A 24,570-nucleotide genomic window follows, 5' to 3' on the forward strand; every position below is an offset into this window, starting at 1 on the left:
AGTACTCGCCAAGTGGCTTAAGCATGCAAGCAAGTACTCCGTTGAAATGGAATTGATAAGGAACATTTGGCTGGTTTGGCAAAAGTGATAGCAAGCTCATTGGTAATGGAAAACACCCCAGTATGTACTGGGTGGTGTATGTACAAGGAGTCAAGCACAGCTCCTGGGAAGTGGGCATGGCACGTGAGAGGGTGCAGTGTCGAGGTGGAGGAGGCCGCCGATACGGCTATGCATGACGCTGATTGACACTGCATTCTATGGCGATCAATAAAGCCTCCATCTGCTAAATTGTGACTTTTCGTCCTGTTACAGTGTATGGTACTGTATAAGGGTCGTGTATAAGACTGCTTCAGTAGCACTAAACTTCCAGAATTTTTTTCGATCTTTAAAATCATTATTTTATTAAATTCAACTTCTGTATATAGCTGAACACTGTGCAGGGTATCGTGTTCTATGAACTCTCTAGGTTTCAATTGTATTAGGATAACATGTGTTTTTTTTTATTAGCTCTTTGAACCCTCGCAGCCGTTTTACCAGCTGCTATTTAAAACCTCCATATATCTGAGCGGCTGGATTTTTCTCCATAAAGCCCAGGGTGAGGGAGCCGAACGTCCAAGGAGTTCAAATTTCAAAGGGTTAATAATCTTTTAAGATTGATTAATACCAGACTCTGTAATCACAAATTCAGTCGTGTCATGGTTAGAGTGCTGGCTTTGAGTCTGAGAGGTTGGTGGTTCAAACACTAGCTGAACCACACCAAAGCCAAAATATTTTACATGCTGCCTTTTGTGTTGAAGTTATTTGTAAGGGAACTCAGAAGAAAAAAATGTAGATCTCCCCCCCCCCACCCCACCCCTGTTTATGCTTGTTTACCCTGAACGCATTTTTAAACAAATTCCAATGGTGTTTAATTAGTGAGATTATGTTGGCCCACTGTATTGAAAGTAGTTCGTGTTCAGTGTCAGTTCAAGCAAATGCATAAAGTAATGAGAAGGGCACTTGGTAGAGCACATATCTCCGCCACGTAATGCCCGATCCACGAGAACATATCGGGCCCAATACATTTTTAAAATATCATGCTCTACAGTACTATATCGTTTTTGTCCTGATCTCAAAATGGTGAAGAATCACTTTAAAAATTAAATAACTCTCATATCCAGATCTGGAGTTGGATCTTCACTAAAATCAAATCAATTCTTCCTTGACACACACCCAACCTGTCCACCAAGTTTCATCCGAATCCGTCCACAACTTTTTGAGATATCATGCTATATATCAGTTTAACCCTCTCTCTCAATGGTGAAGGATCACTTAAAAAAATTCTCGTAGTTGGATCCGGATTCGGATCTTCACCAAAATCGAATCATTTCGTCCTCATCACATACCCAAGCTCTCCACAAAACTACGTGCACAACTTTTTGAGATATTTTGTTCACAAACAAACAAACAGCCAGGGATGCAAACATAACCTCCATCCACCTTCGGTGGCGGAGGTAATGAACAACTAATCAAGCACAGCATGAAAGGGAAAAATTAAGGTGATAGTTGTCAGCAGTAGGTCTCGACAATATCCACTCATGCAAGAATATAAGGTCCACAGATTATGTTAATTTCACCATTGCCTCTTAATGTGTTCCTTGTTATTAATTTTAAAAGATTTATTGGAAAGCTCCGTGCCCAAGATCAACCTAAAAAAAAAAATAATAATAATAATAAAAGGGTATACTGTCCTGATGTCTGCCAATGTCGTGACATGTCTTGCAGGTGTATGTTATGTATATGCCGCAAAAGGCTGATTAGAAAAGGTAGAAAGATATATACATACAAACACATAAATACAAAACTTGAACTGCTAAAGAAGGAGAGGGGGAAAAATGGGAAATGCGTTGGATTAGATGAAACAAATACGATTCTGGATGGGGAAGTTAGGAGGTATAATCGACATCATATGAGGAGTCATCTATGGGGGAAGCAGGGCAAGATTGAGAACAAATAAAACTGAGAAAAGGAGGAGAGGGGAACATTATAGGATAGGTGGGGGTGTGTGAAAGGAATGAGGGAGAGATAAGGGAAAGAAATTTGGAAGGAGATAACCTTAAAGATACAGAAACATACAAGAAACTTGGACACACGAAGTCATTTTGCACATTATGTGTGTGTGTTTTATCCACGTCTATTAATTTAATCTATTTGTTGTGTACGATACTACCTCAACCATACCATGTACAATTTGAGAGGGGTCTGTATGTATGTTTGATTCTTGCAAAATCGAAGATTTTTCAAGTATATTGGTTAGTCGATTTTGTTATTCTGTCTGTCTGTCTGTCTGTCTGTCTATTGCCTACACGTCACAAATTAAAACTGATCTTCATGAAGCTTCACCATGTTGTAGAGGTAGTCTCAACTGAGAAGCCTATCGATTTTGAGGTCAAAAGTCATCTTGATGTGAAATTTCTAAAATCGTCATTCTTCATCCGATTGACTTGAAATTTGAAGAGGATTTGCACATTGCATCGCTGAACTGGTAAACCAACAACGATTGAGATCAAAATGTCAAAGGTCAACTCCAGGTCAAACTTATAAAATCATCAATTTCAATCTGAAAAAAAAATCAATTTTCATCCGATTGGCCTGAGCTTTGATTAAGATTGTCAATTTTAATGTTCATGAAATGAGCAATTTGATGTATCCATGGCAACCTTTGGAGAGGGGGGTGAACTTTGCAAGTATCATATTCTGCACGACATATTTTTCTTGTTACTTGCAAAATCGAAGATTTTTCAAGTATATTGGTTAGTCGATTTTGTTATTCTGTCTATCTGTCTGTCTTGTTTGTCACCTGCAGGTCACAATTTTAAACCGATCTTCACAAAACTTCACCACATGGTCGAGTTTGTCATAAGGAAGGAGATTGTTTTTGAGGTCAAAAGGTCAACATAGGCCAAACGTCAACAACTAAGGTGGTGTTTCTAAAATCCTCAATTTTCATCCGATTGGCTTGAAATTTGAAGAGGAGTTGCATGTTTGGTCATTTAATTCAACCACCATTTATTTTTGGGATCAAATTTGTTTTATGGATTTTGCAAGACACCACCACCAACAACAACAGCCACAGCCATAGCAACAACAATTATGTTATAAAAGATCATTTTTTCTTGTGTTTTACTTCATTTTACATCCTCATTGGCATACAGCTAGACATGCAATATGTTTGTGAAGGACAACATGCTGTCTTTTTTTTGTCAACAACATTCTGTCAACAAGGAACACCTAGTTTTAATGAATCAAACATTGAATTGCTCTGCATGGTCTTCTTCTTGTTTGTTTGTTTGTCCACACAGTTCTTTCGTGTTTTCTCCGCAACTGCTTGTCATGGTTTCTTTGCTAGTGTTGACAATTTACTCTATTTAATTGGGGAAAGAGAGGCAGTGGAGTGGGGGGACGGAGAAGGGGGACAATGTTTTACCATCCAAGTGGATGGGAGAAAAACATCAAAGTGGGACCATAAATTAAGTGAATTAGAGGGTTACCAAAAGGTTGAAAATATGTCACAAATGTAAGTAATGAATAGTAAAATATCTGATACACTGCCCCCATGGAATGCCAGCAAAAATGGGGGAGGGACCAGGAGCAGTGACCTTCGGTAACCTCTTGTCATCAATGAAATCGGAAATTTGACAAAAGGAAAAAATAGGAGCATTGGTCCCCAGGGAGTAAGGTTATTCCAAAAATTAATATCTAAAGAGAAATCTTTATCTCTGGACTGACTGTGATCCAAAGCATCTTGCAATTGCCACATCATCAGTAACAACACGTCCAGGGTAGGGTTTCCAGAAGGAAAGCCAAATTAACGATCAGTGATAAGCGAGTAAGGGAAGACAGATCTGCTAATTGACTGCAGTGATAAATTCTGGAACCACACTCAATACTGCAGAGGAGAAAACTTATCAAACGCTGAGAAATAAACCAGGCTATCTCCAAATGATAAAAGTTAAAAAAAATAAAAAAATGAGACAGTTCTAATTTTCATTTCCACTCCCGATGAGCAAGGATCAGCATCAGCTTCAAACATTTGGTACGGCACTGCCATCAACACCAAAGGTATATTATATTGGTAATGAAAGATCACTTTAGTGCATTCCATTTGGCCCTCACACTGAGATAACCCAGTTTGCTTCTCATGAGCTCAATTGAGAGCATCATATTTATTGCAGAAACGTCTACACGTGCATTGGAAGCAAAAAAAAATGGATTAGGGTCTAAACTTAAGTTCAGAGCCATTGGTTCAAATGATAGCCACACCAAACATAAGTGGTCACAAATCACAAACAAAGGATGGCAAGTGGTTCTTTGAGATTCATCACGGGTCGAAGAGATCATTTTTTCACCTGGGCGTAACAAAAAAAAACCAATCGTTTTCAACAGATTCAAGTGAGAAATCATACTTCACAAGACTGATACCAAATGTCAATGCTACTGGGATGAAAAAAAAAGATTTTTGCTCACATTTAGATGGGGGTGCTTTATCAGAATGGGTTGGCCTGTGCATAGATTACACATTTACAAAAATAATTTGCAAAGAATAATGGAAGTAAAGAGAGGGAGATCTCTAAAGGTCAGAATGTCAGACCACCAACCAAACGGGTCATGTGTCATGGTGGATTTGCAGGAAAAAAATATCAATGAGGAATCTTGGAAAATTGCTTCTATGTTAATTCCTTATCAATGCGATTGGCTAATCGATATGAGGGTGAATGAAAAACAAATAAACGGCAGAAATCTTAAAAGCTGGAAAGCGTTACATTGTTTACGACTCATAAAACAAAAATTCCTCTTTCATTATTTACATTGATTAAAGACTCAGAGAGGAGCTTGTACATAAATCACAGGCAGGGCACAACTCTTATTAAACATCAATGTACTTTTTCATGAATTACAAGGACATTAGTGGACAACATACAAACACAGATGGGATGTGGGAATTGAACTGGGATTCTATGTTTCATAGTCCGGTGATTCATATGGGGCTGTGAAACAGGTCAACTTCCCCTTGTGTGTAAATCAGAGAGAAAAATTGGAATAAAAACAAAAATAAAAGAGGTAAGATTGTCTAGAGTGCACAAAAAAGCAGAACAAGATCTTAAAGGATATTAAAGAGAGAGGGAGAGAGAAATAAATAGACACGGAGACGGAGATGGAGAGATGTAGTGATGGAGTGATGGAGGTCGAAGTCAAATCCAATGACCAGTAATCATACTATTATTCAGAAAATAGACAAATTCTTAAGACCTGCTCATGAAAAAAAAAAAAGAAAACGAAAAAGATTGGAAGGCGGAGAAGGTGAGAGAAAAATAAATAACTAACAAGCTTATCTTTAACAGAAAAAGAGCAACGGGAGGCTTACGTGAGAGTGATGTCCATACGAAACCGTTGCCGCAAACCCTTAAAGGTGATGAAGGAGGCCTCAGGAAAGCTTCTCGTCGTTAGCTCGCAAAATGGATGTTCATACTCCATGCCCACACAACTGCAGCGGAATCCACCGGGAATGACATTCACACAAGTGCCACCATTACGACACACACCTGGCTGGCAGCGCCCTGACAGCTTGTTTACCTCACAGTAGTCACCTGAATGGGGCACACATGTGGGGGGTGGGGGGGGGTGTCATCATCACACATGAGGTCTCCTTCCAGACAATATGAATATTAGCATCAGGGTGCACTCATTATAACAAATAAATTTTTGTTCGAACGAACAACATATTCGTTCATGAAAAGGTTCATTGATCATGAAAAAGAAAACTGCGTGCGTGTGTTACACTTCATTATAAAGAGTTCCATCAATTTACTTGGAACAAAAATTTGTGTCCGTTTCATCATGAAGATGACTGTTTTAAAAGCCTGTTTCTTTTTCCCGGAAACGAGGAAAGAAGCGTGACGTTGAGATTTAATGCTCCTTTTTCTCGGATTGAGGAAGAAGATGTGGGAATGGGAGCTTAATGCAGCGGTTCAAAAGGTAACGTTCATTATTCTACGAGAACAGGAACCCTTTCGAAAGATACGGGAGGAGCACAATAAATTATACATAGTAATACTTCTCAAAGCAATCGAAAAAACAAAAAAACAGTGTACAAGTACACAGAAGGAGCATGCCACACCACCACCAACAACAACAGCTACAGCCACAGCCATACCAACAACAACAATGTTATAAAAGATCATTTTTCTTGTGTTGTACTTCATTTTACATCCTCATTGGCATACAGCTCGACATGTAATATGTTTGTGAAGGACACTATGCTGTCTTTTTTTTTGTCAACAACATTCTGTCAACAAGGCACACCGAGTTTTAACGAATCAAACATTGAAATGTGGTATTTAATACCAGACTCGGTGGTGTAATGGTTCGAGCGTCCGCTCAGAGTCTGGAAGGTTAGTGGTTCAAACTCAAACCCTGGCTGAGTCACATCAAAGATTAAAAACAGAAGGTGCTGCTTCCTTGCTTGACGTTCACAATTTAAAAGGACAGAGCATGGATCATCCCCATCGGTTAACATCCATGGGGAGAAAACTTGAGCCATTGTGGAGAAATTAAATAAAAGCTGTTTTTGCTGATTACTTAAGAACTATTACGGCCATACAAAAATTGTAGGTCAAATGGTGTAAATGGGGATTTTTTTCCCCTTTATTTTGAGGACAATGCCACATCAGTTTGTCTTGCTTGCACTACCAGAATGCCTTGGTGCCTTCCTTTGTAGGAGGAGGGCTCTTAGGAGAAGTCCTGATCTCACAAATGTTCGATGGGCTAACCAATCCGTGCAATGTACATATCTGTTCATCATCACGACATAACCGTACTTTGCAATGAAATGTATATGGTAACCTCAGATCTTAGAAGAGTACATGAGTTTGTTTTTAAGAACCTATTTGACCATCAGGCACAAACAGTAATTAAACGGAGACTTTCATATTGCTTTTTTTTGTTTGGATCAATTTGGTCTGGCCCCCACGATGAAAATGTAATTCTTATGACGAGTTGCAGCAATCATTTGCATTTTTATGCTGAGGTGCCATCTCAGGTCAAGTCAGTCTCAGGCGGAAGGTCACAACCTCATCCGATTCTGAATTTGCAATTGGCCACTCTCTGACACCAATACAAATGTTTATTACGGACCCGAGGCATCAAAAAGCTACATATATCGAACAGTTTCAAATGGAGCACCTCGCCACCATTAGAGCATTTAAATTATATCAGATGTGGCAAGAAATGCAAATTGTTGCTCCCAGCTTGCCGGCTCGATGACAGAAGACACCATTTGCATTTTTTCTTTCTCCATCCCCATCCCGTTCAGAATGGCAACACGAGCGACTTGCTATGTTTTTTTAAAAAATGACTGAACAAACTTTCCACAACAAGCAAACTTGAAATGGAAGTATTTCTTTAATTAATGAGAGGAAATGTGCAGGATAGCTGTCAGACTTGTATTATGTAATCGATGATGTTGAATACAACTTCATTGACAAATGAAATAACAACTGAAAGCCCCCCCCCCAAAACCAAAAGCATATGATTTTGTAAAACAAAATTCCACCCACCCCCCTCCTTATATTTTCTAATTTGAAAAATCAGAAAATGTTATTTTGGCTGGAAGTTAGATGTTCAAGTTTTGAACAATTTCTGGCTTGTTGTCAAAGATTTTATAAGGTCCCTGCAGGATAATAAGGCTCGTTGAAGAGAAAATCCTTTTGATGCAAAAAAAAATTCATTTAAATGACCAAAGTGAAGCGATGGACAGACAAACATCAGAACCTAAGCTACTAATATTCAAAACGACAGAGATAGAACCTCGATGGATTAATAATCAGTGATTAAAGCAATTGTTCTGTCTGAGCCTTAATGTGTGTATGGAGGGTGGGGGGGTGGGGTAATAAAGCCCACTTTGGGCATTTTTAGTCCAGACATCCAGAATTAATACAAAATTAACACAAATACATAATATAGGATTTCTACATGATAATGGCATTCCTTTCATTCCTGGCTTTATTGTAAAAGCACTGAAATTTTAGTCAAACCAAAATGAACTTTAATTCAAAGAAAGCAAACACAAACAACAAACAAACAAACAAAAAACAAACAAACAAACAAAAACAAACAAACAAACTGAACAAACTTTCCACAACAAGCAAACTTGAAATGGAAGTATTTCTTTAATTAATGAGAGGAAATGTGCAGTATAGTTGTCAGACTTGTATTATGTAATCGATGATGTTGAATACAACTTCATTGACAAATGAAATAACAACTGAAAGCCCCCCCCCCCAAAACCAAAAGCATATGATTTTGTAAAACAAAATTCCACCCACCCCCCTCCTTATATTTTCTAATTTGAAATATCAGAAAATGTTATTTTGGCTGGAAGTTAGATGTTCAAGTTTTGAACAATTTCTGGCTTGTTGTCAAAGATTTTATAAGGTCCCTGCAGGATAATAAGGCTCGTTGAAGAGAAAATCCTTTTGATGCAAAATAAAATTCATTTAAATGACCAAAGTGAAGCGATGGACAGACAAACATCAGAACCTAAGCTACTAATATTCAAAACGACAGAGATAGAACCTCGATGGATTAATAATCAGTGATTAAAGCAATTGTTCTGTCTGAGCCTTAATGTGTGTATGGAGGGGGGGGGGAGGTGGGGTAATAAAGCCCACTTTGGGAATTTTTAGTCCAGACATCCAGAATTAATACAAAATTAACACAAATACATAATATAGGATTTCTACATGATAATGGCATTCCTTTCATGCCTGGCTTTATTGTAAAAGCACTGAAATTTTAGTCAAACCAAAATGAACTTTAATTCAAAGAAAGCAAATACAAACAACAAACAAACAAACAACAAACAAACAAACAAAAACAAACAAACAAACAAACTGAACAAACTTTCCACAACAAGCAAACTTGAAATGGAAGTATTTCTTTAATTAATGAGAGGAAATGTGCAGTATAGTTGTCAGACTTGTATTATGTAATCGATGATGTTGAATACAACTTCATTGACAAATGAAATAACAACTGAAAGCCCCCCCCCAACCAACAAAACAACAACAACAACAACAAAAAAATGTTTGTTGTTGAAAACAAACAAAATATATATATATTTATGGGGTCCCTGTGGTTCTTCCACAGAAAGTAAATGAAGGACAAAAGAAAATAAAAAAAATTAGAAAATTGTCGTTTGGCACTCAATTAAGGAAAATATGGTGGGCGTATAGAGAATCACTGGGTTAATTAGAAGGGCATTCAGGAGAGCGCATACCTCCACCAGGCTGATTAGTTTACGTTTTGCATCCCACTGATAGGCTGGATCTGGATTCAGACCCGAACCAAAGTTTAATCAACCTGTTCTTGTCACCTAACCAACTCATTCACCAGGTTTCGTCCGAATCCGTCCATAACTTTTTGAGATATTGCTCGATATATCGTTTAACTTCGATCTCTCAACGGTAAAGAATCATTAAAAAAAATTCTCGGATCTGGATCCGAATTCGAATCTTCAACAAAATTGAATCAATTCTTCCTTGTCAGACACCCAACCTGTCCACCAAATTTTGTCCAAATCCGTCCACAACTTTTTGAGATATCCTGCACACAGACAAGCAAACAAACAAACAAACAAACAAACAAACAGACAGGGGTGAAAACATAACCTCCATCCACCTTCTGTTGGCAGAGGTAATTAACGATGTTGCACTTACATGCAGAACAGCAAGGAAAGGGTGGGAAGGGGTAGGGTGGGGGTCGGGTTGGGGAAATCAAATGATCAGTGGGGAATTATGATAGATTCGTGTCGAAAAAAACATTGTCATGTAGCCATTAAATCAAACTGTTTCCTTAATCCATTTTACTCTGGTGTCATCATTCTACGATTGAAACTTGAGTTTTCCCAACCGAGATGCAAGGATGCTGGCTGGCTATTAAGCCGTCCAAATGGCGGCAGAGTAAAATAAGAAACCACTTAATCAAAGAGATATCAAACAACACAAATGAGTGAACAGATCAGCGAAATGCCACGTTAGCAAGACAGTGTGGAATTAGGAACCAGCAGGTGCACTATGTGAGAGCAAAGGGCAACACCTATCTGGATATCCCCTGCCCACCCACAAGCATAGCTATATCAGATTCCTGCGTACAAAACACCCACTCTATTTAGTGGCTTCCACCCCACCCTCACCCACAATCCCCTCACAAAAATGCAGCATTCAGTACCACAAAAAGGAACTGAAGCCTTTGCATTCCTTCCATCATGCTTTGGCTGTGATGCCAAGGTGCAGTGAAATGGGCATGGACATGACAAATCGCATGATTACAAAGATCTTCATGAACTACGACGCACGAGGAATCCGAGGATAAATTCATTGGAAAACACGGACAAGCAGCTCGGATCTCAGTGATTTTACAAATGATACTATTGCTGTTATGGGAATCTAATGAATCACAATCCAGCAAAGAATGACTCCAAATGACCCCATTCCCAAGCACTCCCTTTTTCCAGGATATTGTGATTTTCTCTCCTCACGCCACCACCTGTTTTTGTTTGTTAGTCGGTTTGTTCCTTTTCTGTTTCATCCCCACTTTCCGCTTCCTTTTATTGCTGTGTTTCCGCTTGTTCACCCCCATGCGTCCTTCTCCAACTCCCCTTCATCTCACTCTCACTTGCACTATGCTGTTGGTGTTTTCCCCCCTTTCCATTTTGTTCCCTTCCATTTTGCTCTAGCTCTCCCACGCTCCTCAATCACGGATACAAAAACAAAGGCTTCAGGTCAGAGATGAAAGAAACAAATTCATTGCAGTTATAAAAACTCACGAACAGGTGCCGACAGACAAGGGAGCCAGTTTAATGATTTACTTGAAGGAATGAGCTTTTTCAAGCTTGGAGAACAGGATTGTTTTCAGGAATCAACAAGCGAGTAACCAAGGAACAGCAGGATCGTTTTACATGGCTAGGTAAGTGATGGGCAGAGAGAGAACAGTTGAAAAGAAAAAAAATTCTCGTCTATCCGTTGCCTTGACTATGGTCGTGCTTAACCGGATAATTGTCGTCGCCTGCTCAAACTTGTAAAGAAGTTCTTGTACTTTCACCCTTCAGTTTCTCTCCAATTTGTCAGTTCCATGCCCCTGCCAGATTTCTGCATCGTGGCATGGTGTGATGATGTATTTCTCGATAAACAACGGCTGGTGTTCTCCAAACCTTGTGAACTGCTGTTTGAGAAGGGCAGTTGAACATGTATAAATATAATTGCATGCTTTAGGCAAAGAGAGACCTGCACAAGTCATGTATTACCTCTTTTTTTTGTGCAACAGGGATTCCATGACCCACTTTAAATAACAACATTCCCTGCGGCCATGGTGGGTCAGTTGTGTGCTGTTGTCCATTTCAGGCAATCCTTTGAGCTTGATACAATCAAAGACGGACTCGTTCAGTTGAATACAATTATTTTGGAGAGACAAAGGATAGCTTTCCCACCACGGCCTAAAACCAACTCTCCGGTCAATAATATTTCTCACCATAGTCCCTCTTTCAAATTTTTTTCTTTCTTTCTTTTTTCTTTTAACTGTCCATTTCCCAGCTGCTCTCCCCACCACCCCATCCCCACTGTCGTATCTTTTCATGTCAATGCCTGCATGTAGAGATGCAATGCACAGTACTGGCTCCTGCATGGTTGACAGGTGCTGTGCATATAACAGTCAAAGGGAATCGGGGAGGGAAGGGAAAATAATGGGGGCAGGGTGGTGGGAGGTGGGTGAAAAGGAAGGAGGTAGCTCAGCAGAAGTGGATTTGAACTCTTGACCCCCACGTTACCAGGCTACCATTGCATCAAACTAACGACTGCTTCAAATCTCCAGCACTCTTGCCTCCTTTCACAGACCGCCCCTTTTACGAGCGAATGGCAGCCCAATTTCTACCGACACTCCTTATGGTTCTTGCCCTTTGACCTTATATAATCTCACCCTGACCTCCATAGTATGCAAACCGCCTATTTGGAACAAAGGACTCGCCCACACCACCACCCCTATATGCCCAGCAGCTGTGCCTGGACGTTGCGAGCAGGTAACATGATAACTGCCATTACTATAGCATAAAGCCCCATTGGCTGGGTGCTGGGTATTTTAAGCACAAAGAATTACCCTGGGATCTTACAACGACATGCAAATCCAGAACCTATAACATCAGACACTCGCTGACATTGTTCAAAATTTATTTCTCAATTGTTGGTTTTTCATAACACCTCATGGACCCGTTACCAAATCATAATTAGCCCGTCCCTGACCACACCACCACCCCCAACTCGCGGGAGACGAGATTTTACACTGTCCAGGTAATAACAATTTTTTTTTTACAATTTGAGCTTTTGTCATCAAATTCTCAAAAAATCATTATTATAAGAATATGGAGAAAAAAAATTGAATAAAAATTCTACAATTTATTTGAACTGTCGTTTTCATCAACTTTAGATCAAGTACAAATGGATGTGGACGGGCTTTGCACTTTGAGATTCTTTCTAGTTTACTTTTTATTTTTATCTTTTATACTGGAGGAAGAATGATGACCTCATTACAAGGAGAATATACTGTGTAAAAAAAAAAAAAAAAAAGTTAGACGTTTTGGGAAACTTTTGAAGACGCATCAGTTTCCTCTGCGTTTATGTATACGGTTTGCAATATTGTATTATTGCAAGACAGATTGTTTCATCGACTGACACAATGGACAAATGTGCTACAAAATAAGGGATATTAAGAGTGAGGAACTTTGCTCACAGACAGGTAAACAAATTGAAAGTAGTCTCTCACAGGTGGCCTGGCTATGATTAGAGTCCACGCGACGGGCAGGACATTTTGCCAGCAGGTGTGCATGAGACAGAGGTCGGTAAAGCCACACAGCTGCAGCAGTCATGATTCTTGACACTTTTGTTGCACTCGAGGCAGCTGACTTGGTCTGCCTTTAATTTGTTGCTTCGTGAGCTCAAAGCAGTCGATCAAATCAACTTTTTTTTTTTTTTTAAATTCTGACCTCACATTAGAAACTCTACTGATTGCCACCCATCTCCTGTTGTAGAATACACTGACCACCACTGTGGACCAGTGAGTGAGTGCTTGCCAGATACAAAAGTCCATGATGAAAGGTCTCAGTGTTGTATCTGTAATAATCAGGCCAGTTCCACAACAGTTACACTCACACCCTCTTGGCTAATAACTAGGTTGGTTGGAAGATTGAATGCTAGTCATTGAGTTTTCTAATTCTGGACTGAACTCCCCGGGGAATCGCATATAATGATGAACAGCCACCATGGTGCGCAGTCCCTCCGAAATGCTTATTTGTTAAAACTCAGTCTTTCCGATAAAAAGTGTTAAATCAATCCAGCCAAATTGTTTATAACAAAATGAGTCACGTATTGTTGAAGGCTCTAAGATTGCTTCTCATCAAAAGGAAGAAAGATGAAAAATATGAAGAAGAGATTAAGATTATCAAGTCTATTTGTTTATCTTTCCCTCATTCTTCCAAGAAACGCTAAAATGGTTTATTCAATTACTTAACATCGTTAGTATATATATATTGTTCTTTTGAACGACGATACATATTGAGGTGGCTCGCCTGAAAAGCTCACCAGTAGAAGACTTTGCACAAAGTTGACGTTCGGTGGTTAAACAGTACTTGGACATGGTAAACCCATGAGGGAACATTAATTGTGATTCTCTAATTAGTCCAATAAAAGACAAGATCTGAGAGAAGGCCCTGGAACAGGTAAGAAATAAGGGAGGTAAGGTCAACATGTTAACGGTGGATTCTATATCCCCAAGTTTTTTGAAAAAAGTTAGGGGATATTGTAATAATCGGCTCCGTCTGTCCATCCGTCACACAATCTCTTCCTAAACAGTTGGGGAAAAATTCACCAAACTTGGTAGTTATGATGACCACATGGCACAAAGGTACAAGAGCAGTCATTTGTAGCCCCCCCCCCCCCCGGAGCGGGGTCAAAAGGACAATACCGAAAAATGCAATTACGTGCACACTTTTAAATGAAATTTTGTTTATGCAATCAACATTGGGAGACGCATGAAATATGAAACAATTTTTGTGGATTCGACCCCCGCCCGGTTCATGCCCCAAGGGGACAGGGACTTAAGGTCACAGGGGTCAAAATGGGGGAAAAAAAATTTTTAAACTACATTTGATATTGGGTCATTCCTGGTGGAACTTTTATCTTTCAACTTTGCTTTAGGTGGCGAGCGTGGGGATTTTGTGACGACACGCCATCGACTTCATTCTGGTTACCTCCACCATCGGAGGAGGAAGGAGGTTATGTTTTCATCCCTGCCTGTTTGTTTGTTTGTTTGTTTGTGTGCAGGATATCTGAAGTTGTGGACGGATTTGGATGAAACTTGCTGGACAGGTTTGGTGTGTGACAATCACAAATTGATTCGATTTTGGTGTGAAGATCCGAATCCAGATCCGGATGTGAGAATTTGTTAATTTTAAAAGCGATTCTTCACCGTTAAGAGATACGGCCAAAAACGATATATAGCACGATATTTGAAAAATTTATTGGGTCCGATATGTTCTCCTGGATCAGGCATTGCGTGCCAGAGGTTTGCGCTCTACTGAGTGCCCTTCAAGTTATATCTGTTTCTCTGATTGTCATTGAATAAAAAAACAACATTCTGTTTGATGACTCATAACATCAGAGTGCTTCAACACTCTGCCATTATGAGTCCCTGTCCTACATGTTACTCTGACTCATGATATCAGAGTGCTTCCTAGCATTGAAGATGATGACTGAATATTTGAATTTATTTAACAATGATTTAAAGTTCCTCGTGGAGCTTGCATATAAATAACATGTAGGACAGGGACATTATGATACATTCATGTACTTTTAAACATAAAGATGCATCAGTTTCGGGCGAGCAGCATTGCCTCAAGGTATGCACACTTTCATCAGAGCTGTCTCATCTGGGTTTGAATCTTGGCCCAGCTATAAATTGTCATCCCGGTGTTTCACAGGCAGGGGGATTCATCAATGTGTGTGCCATCTCTCAGATGGGCATTAAACTGGCTGCCCCGTCTGCTAGCATTAAGTAGTAGAGGTTAAAGATCTCATGGTGTCCTTCACGAAGAGTCGGTTTGCTATCCTCGGGGCCCTGAACAAATTCCAAATTCCTGCCCTGACTCACTGCTAGGAAGACAATAACAAACCACCCAGCAAAACCAATGCTAAGAAACTGATTAGGCAGCATCAACACTCTGTTAAGAGTATGATACCGCTCATCATCAGTGGACTTTCATGTGGATTCCAATGATATTCGTCTATAACGGACAAAACACGTGTAAAATAGGGGATATTAACCTTGGATCGTAGCATCAGATGGGAATCCTAATTCTCTTTTGAGCATATGAAATATGATGGACCTGGACGTAATGTCTATATTTGGTCTTTGCCACAAGTGATGTAATCACCCACCTCTAGGCCACTGAGAAGTAAACTAGCCTCTCTAACACGATACAAGTTCTGGGAATAAGAGATACAAAGTTCAGTTTCCCATACAGAATCCCATTCAACTCCCATTGAACAAAGATCAGTATCGGCCTCAAACATTTTGTTTCGGCAGTATCAGCCTCAAAGCTTGAAGGAACAACATCAGCCTCAAACTTTGAAGGTTTACTTTTGTGCACTTAACTCAACTTCGTTGTCGATGTGGGATAGCTCAGTTTACTGCTCAGGGGGATCATCTGCAGTCTCGAGTCCAGACTACACTTGCTAATCATCATACAGAAGTCAAATATGATCTTGGATAACTATACTGCCCCTTTAACTTTCAATAACATCCACTTTAGCACTTCCAGCGTTAAAGTAACCGATTGGTGATATTTATTGCTCAAGCAAATAACGTTCATCAAAGGCATCCATTAATTGGCAGAAGAAGAAAAATTCTGACACTTCTCTGCTTATCCTGACTCACGGCTGCCTCAAATCATGGAAGTGTTCTTATTGCAGGGATGCTCTGCAGGAGATTGGTTGTTCACCAACAGCTGTGAAAAACAATCCTGTGCTGTGTATCTCTGCAAATGCCAAATATTCTGTCGGAGTAAAAAAATTCAACATTTCCTCGTTTGAGTTCCTCTTGTGAGAAATTTTAACCGAGCAAGTTAAGTCCATCTTATCAAACTTTGGCGACCTTGCATTTCTAATGGTCGTGTGGTTATTACAATGGCTTTGTTGTAATTAATAGAGTGCACCGGCATGTGTCCGTGTGAGCACACTTAGTCTTGCATTGCTAGTCCTGAGATGGAGCACTGTTCTGCGTTCATGGTGCGTGCTGCGAGTGGCATCTCAGGTATTCTGTGTCGAAAATCCTGTTCTGCATTTCCTGAGCTGCGAGTCCCGTCACGTATCCCATAATGTGGGTTCCGTCCCACGTTTCTCATGCTGCACTCCCATCCCATTGTTCTTATGCCGCGAGTCAAATATCACATTTCTCATGCCATGAATCCTGTCTGGTGTAGTCTCGCCCTGCCTTTCTCGTCCCACGTAATTAAACGCCGGAAGAACAATGCGGGTAAATTATTCTCTGCTTTTTCATACGGCATTTCAAACTCAAACTTGCAAAATGCAGATCTCACAAAAAAAAGAAAAGTTTTTTAAAACTTTGAAATCGATTCACAGTTCAACAAGCTCAAATGAGCTAAGATTCTCGTCCTCTTTATGATGACGTCATAAAAACGAATATGACGCCATTGTTATGTATCGGGTTTGCGATAAATTATCTGAACTAATACCCGGCTTGATTCCCACAAACAAAATTCAAACAGCTTGCCTAGTTTCGGAGATAATGGTATAGGCGATTTCCATTAGCGGCGATATTATGACGTCAACTTTTTTTCTAGGAAGAATTTCCAAAATCGGAGATGGTTACTGCCTGCGCGTGGGCTTTCTGCATATACATGGCACGTTTCACGAAGATCTGATGAAAACTCTGGGTTGTGAAACAAAAAATGTCAAAAAATAAAAATGACGTCATAAAAATTGATATGACGTCATAGTGATGTATCATGTGCGGTAATTCATCTCTGCTAATGCCCTGTTCGATTCCCACAAACAGAATTCAAAAAGCTTGCCTAGTTTCGGAGATAATTTTTTAAGGCGATTTCCATTAGCGGAGATATTTTGACGTCATAACTATTTTTCTCGGAGGAATTTTCAAAATCGGAGATGGTTATTGTCTGCGCAGGGTATTTTTACATATATATGCCAAGTTTCAGGAAGTTTCGATGAAAACTGTAGGCTGTGAAACAAAAAAGTCCACAAGAAGATGAAGAACAACAACGTGAGTAAGACTTAGAGATCCTCCACGAGGATCGAAAAATTTTTTAGTCATGCAAACCACGATTGATGAGGAGAGAAACCCAATCAGGAAATTGAGCTTGTAACATATATTGTTACAATTATCGACATTCAAACCGAGTGTTCCTGGAAATTGACATGCAAATCAGGTCTCCCACAAAATCTGCACATACGTTTGCACACGATCCATTTCGATACCATCTATAAATTGGCCACCCATGTGGTGCAAGTTAGTTTAGGAAGGCTATTGCCATTTAATGCCAAATTAGTCAGCTCACGTCATTGGGACGGTTCAAGGAGTAACAAATATTCATTGCAGTGTCATGACTGGGGCACTGATAAGATACTGCCAGACTTGACAGTTCAAGGAGAGAAGACGGTCAAGTCGTCCAAGGGTTACATCCCCTGTGAGGATTGTTATCTTGCCACCTTTGACGAATGGAGCAGCTTTTCAAAAAATAATTTCTCCAGAATGACCTACAAAGAGCAATCAACCATCAAATTTTGAGCCAGAGATTTTGTAACAGTTGACTTTACATGCCAGTGGTATGAGATACAGAAGACCACTATTCTCCATCCCTCAAACATGAACCCATCGACAGCAAGGTAGGCAATAGGCAACACAGCATCACAACTAGAGAGTGTCATGTTCTCTTCACAGAGTATAAATTCCACCTGTGCTTTAACAGTGGGAATGTTAGGGTCTTAGAGACAAGGTTGGGAGCAATTTTCTAATTACACCATTAGGTAGCAGGTCAGTTTGGTTGGAGCCACCTGACGGTACCGGCTGGCATTCAAGTTGGCTTAGGATGTGATCTTGTCATCATTTCAGAGGGGTGAAATGACTGGTGTCAGATAGAGGGATGAGATAATTAGGCCTGAACTTGTCCCTCTCCCAACAGCAAGGTCTCAACTTCATGTTTAAGAATTAAAAAAGCCTGTCGAGAACATGAACACGTCGACGCCTCACTTTACATCACTCGCATAGACTTGTCTGCATGATCTCTGGACTCAAATCCAATGAGACATGCTTGGGGCATCCAAAAGAGATACATTTACTTTCGCAAGTCCACCCACAGTCTCTTGGTCAATTGGAAGTGGTGCTGCTCGAAGAATGGTGCAACATCCTACGGTTAGAGCACGATCGTTTGATTTGGTCGATGATATGATGTGTATCAGCTTGTGTTGGGGTTAACGGTGGTTTAATGAAGCGGTAACGGTGAAGCTATTTCTATCAATATCAACTTGTCTGTGATCATTGGTCGACTGGTGTTGTTGCCAAATTTCACGTTCATTTCCGACAGCCATGCGTGTTGTTTTCGCACAACAACTTCACTTTGGCTTGACATGACATGCTTGTTTATGGGAGTGGAAAGTTCAACATGCTGATCGTCTTCGAGAACAACAACACAAAATGAATTTATTACTTTATATGGAATGTACTCACTGCTAAACTTGGTAATTAAATGATTATGTGAGCGAAAGTAGTGTCTATGCTCTCTGTTATTGCATCCTGGTTTATTTTCAGCATGCTTGTGAATTTATGGAGGATTTTCATATCAATGTAAAAACCAATTAAACCAAATTACGCTCAGCTCTTTCATCAACCACACGCTATCTGCACAAAATGCACACGCCAGACTTGGAACACAAGACACCACTCATGTGTAATGGCATGCACTTTAAATGGCCATTTTCTCTTTGCATTTGCCTTTAAGCGTTTACAAAACAAACCCCTTGCTCATAAACATTGCTCTGCCTGGTGTTGGTTTAACGGTTAGGGTGGCTGACTTATGATCTTAAGGGTCTTGAGTTTGAGCCCCTGTCTTTCCGTTAGATAACACCAGGTTGGTAGGTTTAGCCCGTCGTCCTTCCGAGGTCGGCAAAATGAGTGCCAGCTTCCTGGAAACAGGGGGCACTGCATCAGTGTCACAGGCACGCTCCCAGCAATGATGCAAGCAGTAGCCACAGGCTGCATACGAAATAATAATATTCAACATTGCACCGATAAGCAATGTAAAAGGTGTTCCATTATTAACTCTAATGATTTCCTGTTGTCAATTTCTACCAAACAAGCTCAAATGAGCTAAGATCCTCGTCCTCTTCATGATGACGTCATAAAAACGAATATAACGCCATTGTGATGTATCAGGTTTGCGATAAATTATCTGTACTAATGCCCGGCTCGATTCCCACAAACAAAATTCAAACAGCTTGCCTAGTTTCGGAGACAATGGTATTGGCGATTTCCATTAGCGGCGATATTATGACGTCAACTTTTTTTCTAGGAAGAATTTCCAAAATCGGAGATGGTTACTGCCTGCGCGTGGGCTTTCTGCATATACATGGCAAGTTTCACGAAGATCCGATTAAAACTCTGGGTTGTGAAACAAAAAATGTCAAAAAATAGGAATGACGTCATAAAAATTGATATGACGTCATAGTGATGTGTCATATGTGCGGTAATTCATCGCTGCTAATGCCCCGTTCGATTCCCGCAAACAGAATTCAAAAAGCTTGCCGAGTTTCGGAGATAATTTTTTAGGCGATTTCCATGAGCGGAGATATTTTGACGTCATAACTTTTTTTTCGAGGAAGAATTTTCAAAATCGGAGATGGTTAGTGTCTGCGCAGGGAATTTTTACATGTACATGCCAAGTTTCAGGAAGTTTCGATGAAAACTGTAGGCTGTGAAACAAAAAAGTCCACAAGAAGAAGATGAAGAACAACAACGTGAGTAAAACTTAGAGATCCTCCACGAGGATCTAAAAACATTTGTTTAAAAAAAAAAACATTTTCTGCAAACAGTCCACAAACTTGCAGGATGCTGAGGAAAGTTGTCGTCAACAAACGGTTTTCCTGCGATATTGGCTTGGTCAAATGATGAGCTAACAAAGGGTTGGTTATCTCAAAGCCAGAAAAGGGTGTATTTGTGTTCAAATCCTGGAAGGCATTGTTATATGACAAAAAAAAGATTTTGTTGTATGATCAAGAATAATAATAATAATAAGAGTTATGTGTTGAAATTTATTAATAAATCAACTTTCATGCCTCATAAAAACGACGACTTCATCATTGTACAAGATTCAGAATGGCCGAGTTCAACATCCAGCCTCTCTCTAAACACAGACGGTGTCCCCAGTACAAAATGGCACCTGTCGCTCAGGGCGAGACCAAGGTTCAAACCTGAAGGCACAAATGCCTCCGCCCTTCCATTTGCTGTGTAGTGTGAAATAGCACCATTGTTAGTTACTCTCAATCAGAGGTAAAGAATGTGTCTTCAAGTTGTTTCATGCCACGGTCTTTGTTCTACCAACTACAACTGTAAGGTTATGACTGTTGGATCAAGTATGGCCAACCTTGTTTTACTTTCAGCTTTCCCTGGCATGAGAATGGCAAAAAAACCAACTGTGAAATAAAATATTGTGATATGAAAACAACAAACAATGAAACAAAAAAACTGACTCAGTGGCATGATGGTTAGAGAGCCTGCTTTGAGTCTGGGAGGTTGGTGGTTCAAACCCCTGCTGAGTCATACCAAAGACTTCAAAATTGGTATGTACTGCTTCCTTGCTTGCTGCTCAGCATTTCAAAAGGATAGAGCATGGACAAACAACATAGGGTGGCAACCATTGTGCAGGCTTTGATAGGTTTATGGCCCCTGTGTTGAAGTTCCTTGGAAGTATTGTGTGTGTGTTTTGATCTTTTGTTTGTCATTCCCATCTGAGCATGTAGTGCTAACATTCCAATTACAAATTCCATTTGCATCCAATGGCATGTTAAGTTTTTTCCAACATCTTTGTCTTTGTAATGCATATAAAGTACACTGAGAGTGCCTTCAAAAAGGATTCACACCCGTCAACTTTTGTCACATTTTGTTGTGTTTCAGCCTGAATTTAAAATGGATTAAGTTTAAATTTTTTTTGTCACAGATCGACACAAAATACCCCATAATGACAAAGTGAAAACATGTTTTTTAGAAAATTTTACAGATTAATTAAAAATGAAAAGCTGAAATGTCTTGCGTCAATAAGTATTCAACCTCTTTGTAACTTTGACAGCGATTATAGCTTCGAGTGTTCTTGGGTATACTGTATCTGTATCTGCTTTGTACATCTGGATTTGGGGAGTTTCTCCCATTCTTCCTTGTCGATTTGCTCAAGCTCTGTCAAGTTGGATGGGGAGCGTTGGTGAACAACAATCTTCAAGCCTTTCCACAGATTATCAATGGGATTCAAGTCTGGACTTTCACGTTCTTGTTATGAAGCCATTCCAATGTTGCTTTGGTTGTATGCTTGGGGTCATTGTCCTGTTGGAATGGAAATGTTCGCCGTAGTCTAAGGTTTTTTTTTGCACTCTGAAGCAGGTTTTCCTCAATGATTTGCCTGTATTTGACTCCATTCATTGTTCCCTCGATCCTTACAAATCTACCAGTCCCTGTCGCTGAAAAGCATCCCCATAGCATGAAGCTGCCTCCACCATGCTTCATGGCAGGGATGGTGCTAGATGGGTGATGAGCTGTGCTCAGTTTCCGCCAGATGTAGCGCTTTGTATTCAGGCCAAAGAGTTCAATTTTCATCCCATCAGGCAACAGAATCTTTTGCCTCATGTTCTCAGCATCTTTCATGTGTCTTTCTCCAAGCTCCAGATGTGCTGTCATGTGCCTTTTCTCAGGAGTTGCATCTGTCTGACCACTCTCCCATAAAGCCTCGATTTGTGACGTGCTGCAGAGATTGTTGCCCTTCCAGCAGGTTCTCCCATCTCAGCCAAGGAACTCTGTAGTTCTGTCAGAGTGGTCAATGGGATCTTGGTCACCTTCCTGACCAAAGTCCTTTTTACCCAGTTGCTCAGTCTGGACACAACTTTGAGGTTGTGGGTCCATTGATGTTGAGTAATTTACTGATGTGGACCTGCGAACGGGGTTGTGGATCCACCGTTTGGAGAGGTTCTGGGCTGAAAGGATCGAAACCTCAATGAAAGACGGGGGCCCAGCCGATGATCCGAGCAGTTGGCAAATCAGTCAATTGCTTACAAGTTAAGATTATAACTTCAAATATCATAACCTATATAAATATTTACCAGTACATAATATATCCGTGTTTGTGTATTTATATGTGTTTGTATGCATGTATGTATGTATGTATGTATGCGTGTGCGTGTATTGTTTTGTCTAGCTTCCTTCTTGGGACGATGGTGCAGTAATTGGTCTTTATTTTGCATTTGGTCGGACAATCAGCTCGAGAAAGAGTCTGGGTCATTCAATATTCCTTCCGTTTCCTAATGATGGAGTTCACTGTGCTCTTGGGAACTTTCAACACTCCAGAAATTGTTTTATACCCCTCCCCAGATCTATGCCTCCTCACATTTATATCTCAGAGTTCCACTGACAGTTCCTTTGACTTCATGGTCGAGTTTCTGCTCTGACATGCACTGTCAACTGTGGGACCTTATATAGAAATGTGTGATTCCTTCTAAATCATATCCAATCAATTGAATTGGCCACAGGTGGACTCCAACCAAGTTATGGAGAAATCTCAAGGATGATCAAAGGAAATTGGACGCACTTGGGTTCAATTTGGAGTGTCATAGCAAAGAGGTTGAATACTTATTGATGCAAGACATTTCAGTTTTTCATTTTTAATTAATTTGTGAAAATAAATTTCGAAAATCATGTTTTTCACTTTGTCATTATGAGGTATTTTGTGTATATTGGTGAAAAAAAAATTTAATCCATTTTAAATTCAGGCTGAAACAACAAAATGTGACAAAAAAAACGAGAGGTGTGAATACTTTCTGAAGGCACTGTACGTCTCCTCGTTCCCTTCTTCTGTACGTGGTATTCCCAAGCATTACCATGAGATTGCAGGGGAAAAAGATTTTGCAAAGGGAAAGGGAAAGGGATGAGTTTGTAGTTTCAGGAAAGAAAAGGTACATTTTCATGAATATGGAGGATGTTCATTTATGCAATGACCAACTTTTCTTATAGGGAAGCGGAAGGCACCACCCCTGAGACAGACTTAAATGCCCCCCACCCCCCTACACACATTCACATCACATACCATTTTAATGCTCAGCATCTCCCCATCAAAATAAGATATGATGTGATGCTGTCAAATCGTGCAGTTTTTGTGAAGAAAGGGTCAAATTGGGTCATCGTCAAATTATGAATTCTCAAATTTGTGTCGTGATAAAGTATGACCCTACGTATCAAGTTCTATACGACATAGAAAAGTGATCTCGGTGGATAAATCAACATTTGTGGGGGACAAGGGATCCATATTGGCCATAATCATAATCCCTAGATGACTGTCATTTAAATTCCGAGATGGCCACCACACTCAATATGCATTATGGTACATCTCCCCTTTACAGCTGGAAACGGCTAAATTTGAAGTCCATCTGTGTATCTCCCGGTCTGTTAGGTGGTGCCTGCCCCTCACCTATGTCACCAAGCAAATTCTGACAGGCTTTCTAATGATATTACAACTATAACCAACCGGTGGCAGTGTTGCTAACATACTGTGCATTTTATATTTCAGCAAGGACATTACAATGGGACCAAGGCCAGCAAAGTTAACACGCAAGAGAAGACGACTATCAACGAACTTTTCAAAATGTGTTATTTGTCAGGAATCCATGAACAATGTAAAACGGTCAAAAGACACGAGTGGCAGGACAGAAATCAGCGTTAGTTGCTGCGGAACCCAGGAAAGATGAACTGCATCACCATCTACTGGATGAATGCCATTGTCTTTAAGATATGCCACAAATGCTGTACCACAGGAGTTATTTTCAAAAACACACGAGCAAGTCAAATTTGCAACATTTGTACTGCCAAGAGCAGAAACACTAAGTGAATGGTTGTGAACAAATGGCAAGGAGGCCAGGAGAAGTAGCATATGTTCGACAGATTGGTCTGTGTTCACTGTTTGTTCAAAAAAAAAAAAAAAAAAAAACATCACATAGGAAAGACAAACAAAACTGCGCAAAATTGAAACATTCGAGCAGGCCACCAATCTGAATAAGGCTGCATATGTCAGGGAGGAGGTGAGGAAATGCTCTAGAAAATATCAGAGGAGGATTTTATACCTAAGGATGCTGTCTTTCACTCAACATATCTTTCAGCCTACCTGAGTTAAACAACCTGAAAGCAAAGACACCTTCATCAACT

At 40.0% G+C, this 24,570-nt stretch overlaps 1 protein-coding gene across 10 annotated transcripts in view; it reads right to left on the bottom strand.

Annotated features, from left to right (window-relative positions):
• The window catches only part of CELSR2 (cadherin EGF LAG seven-pass G-type receptor 2), a 357,573-nt gene that overhangs the window by 225,104 nt on the left and 107,899 nt on the right, over nucleotides 1–24,570 (bottom strand). For all 10 annotated transcript variants that reach the window (XM_085870520.1, XM_085870525.1, XM_085870524.1 and 7 more), the window contains exon 3: nucleotides 5,405–5,627. In XM_085870520.1, coding sequence (XP_085726646.1) covers nucleotides 5,405–5,627 — 223 coding nt within the window. The remainder of the gene's footprint in view (nucleotides 1–5,404; nucleotides 5,628–24,570) is intronic.

Source organism: Eptatretus burgeri, chromosome 2, assembly GCF_056783735.1.
Source record: "Eptatretus burgeri isolate ZD-2024b chromosome 2, Ebu_testis_v1, whole genome shotgun sequence".
NCBI classification, from domain to species: Eukaryota; Metazoa; Chordata; class Myxini; order Myxiniformes; family Myxinidae; genus Eptatretus; species Eptatretus burgeri.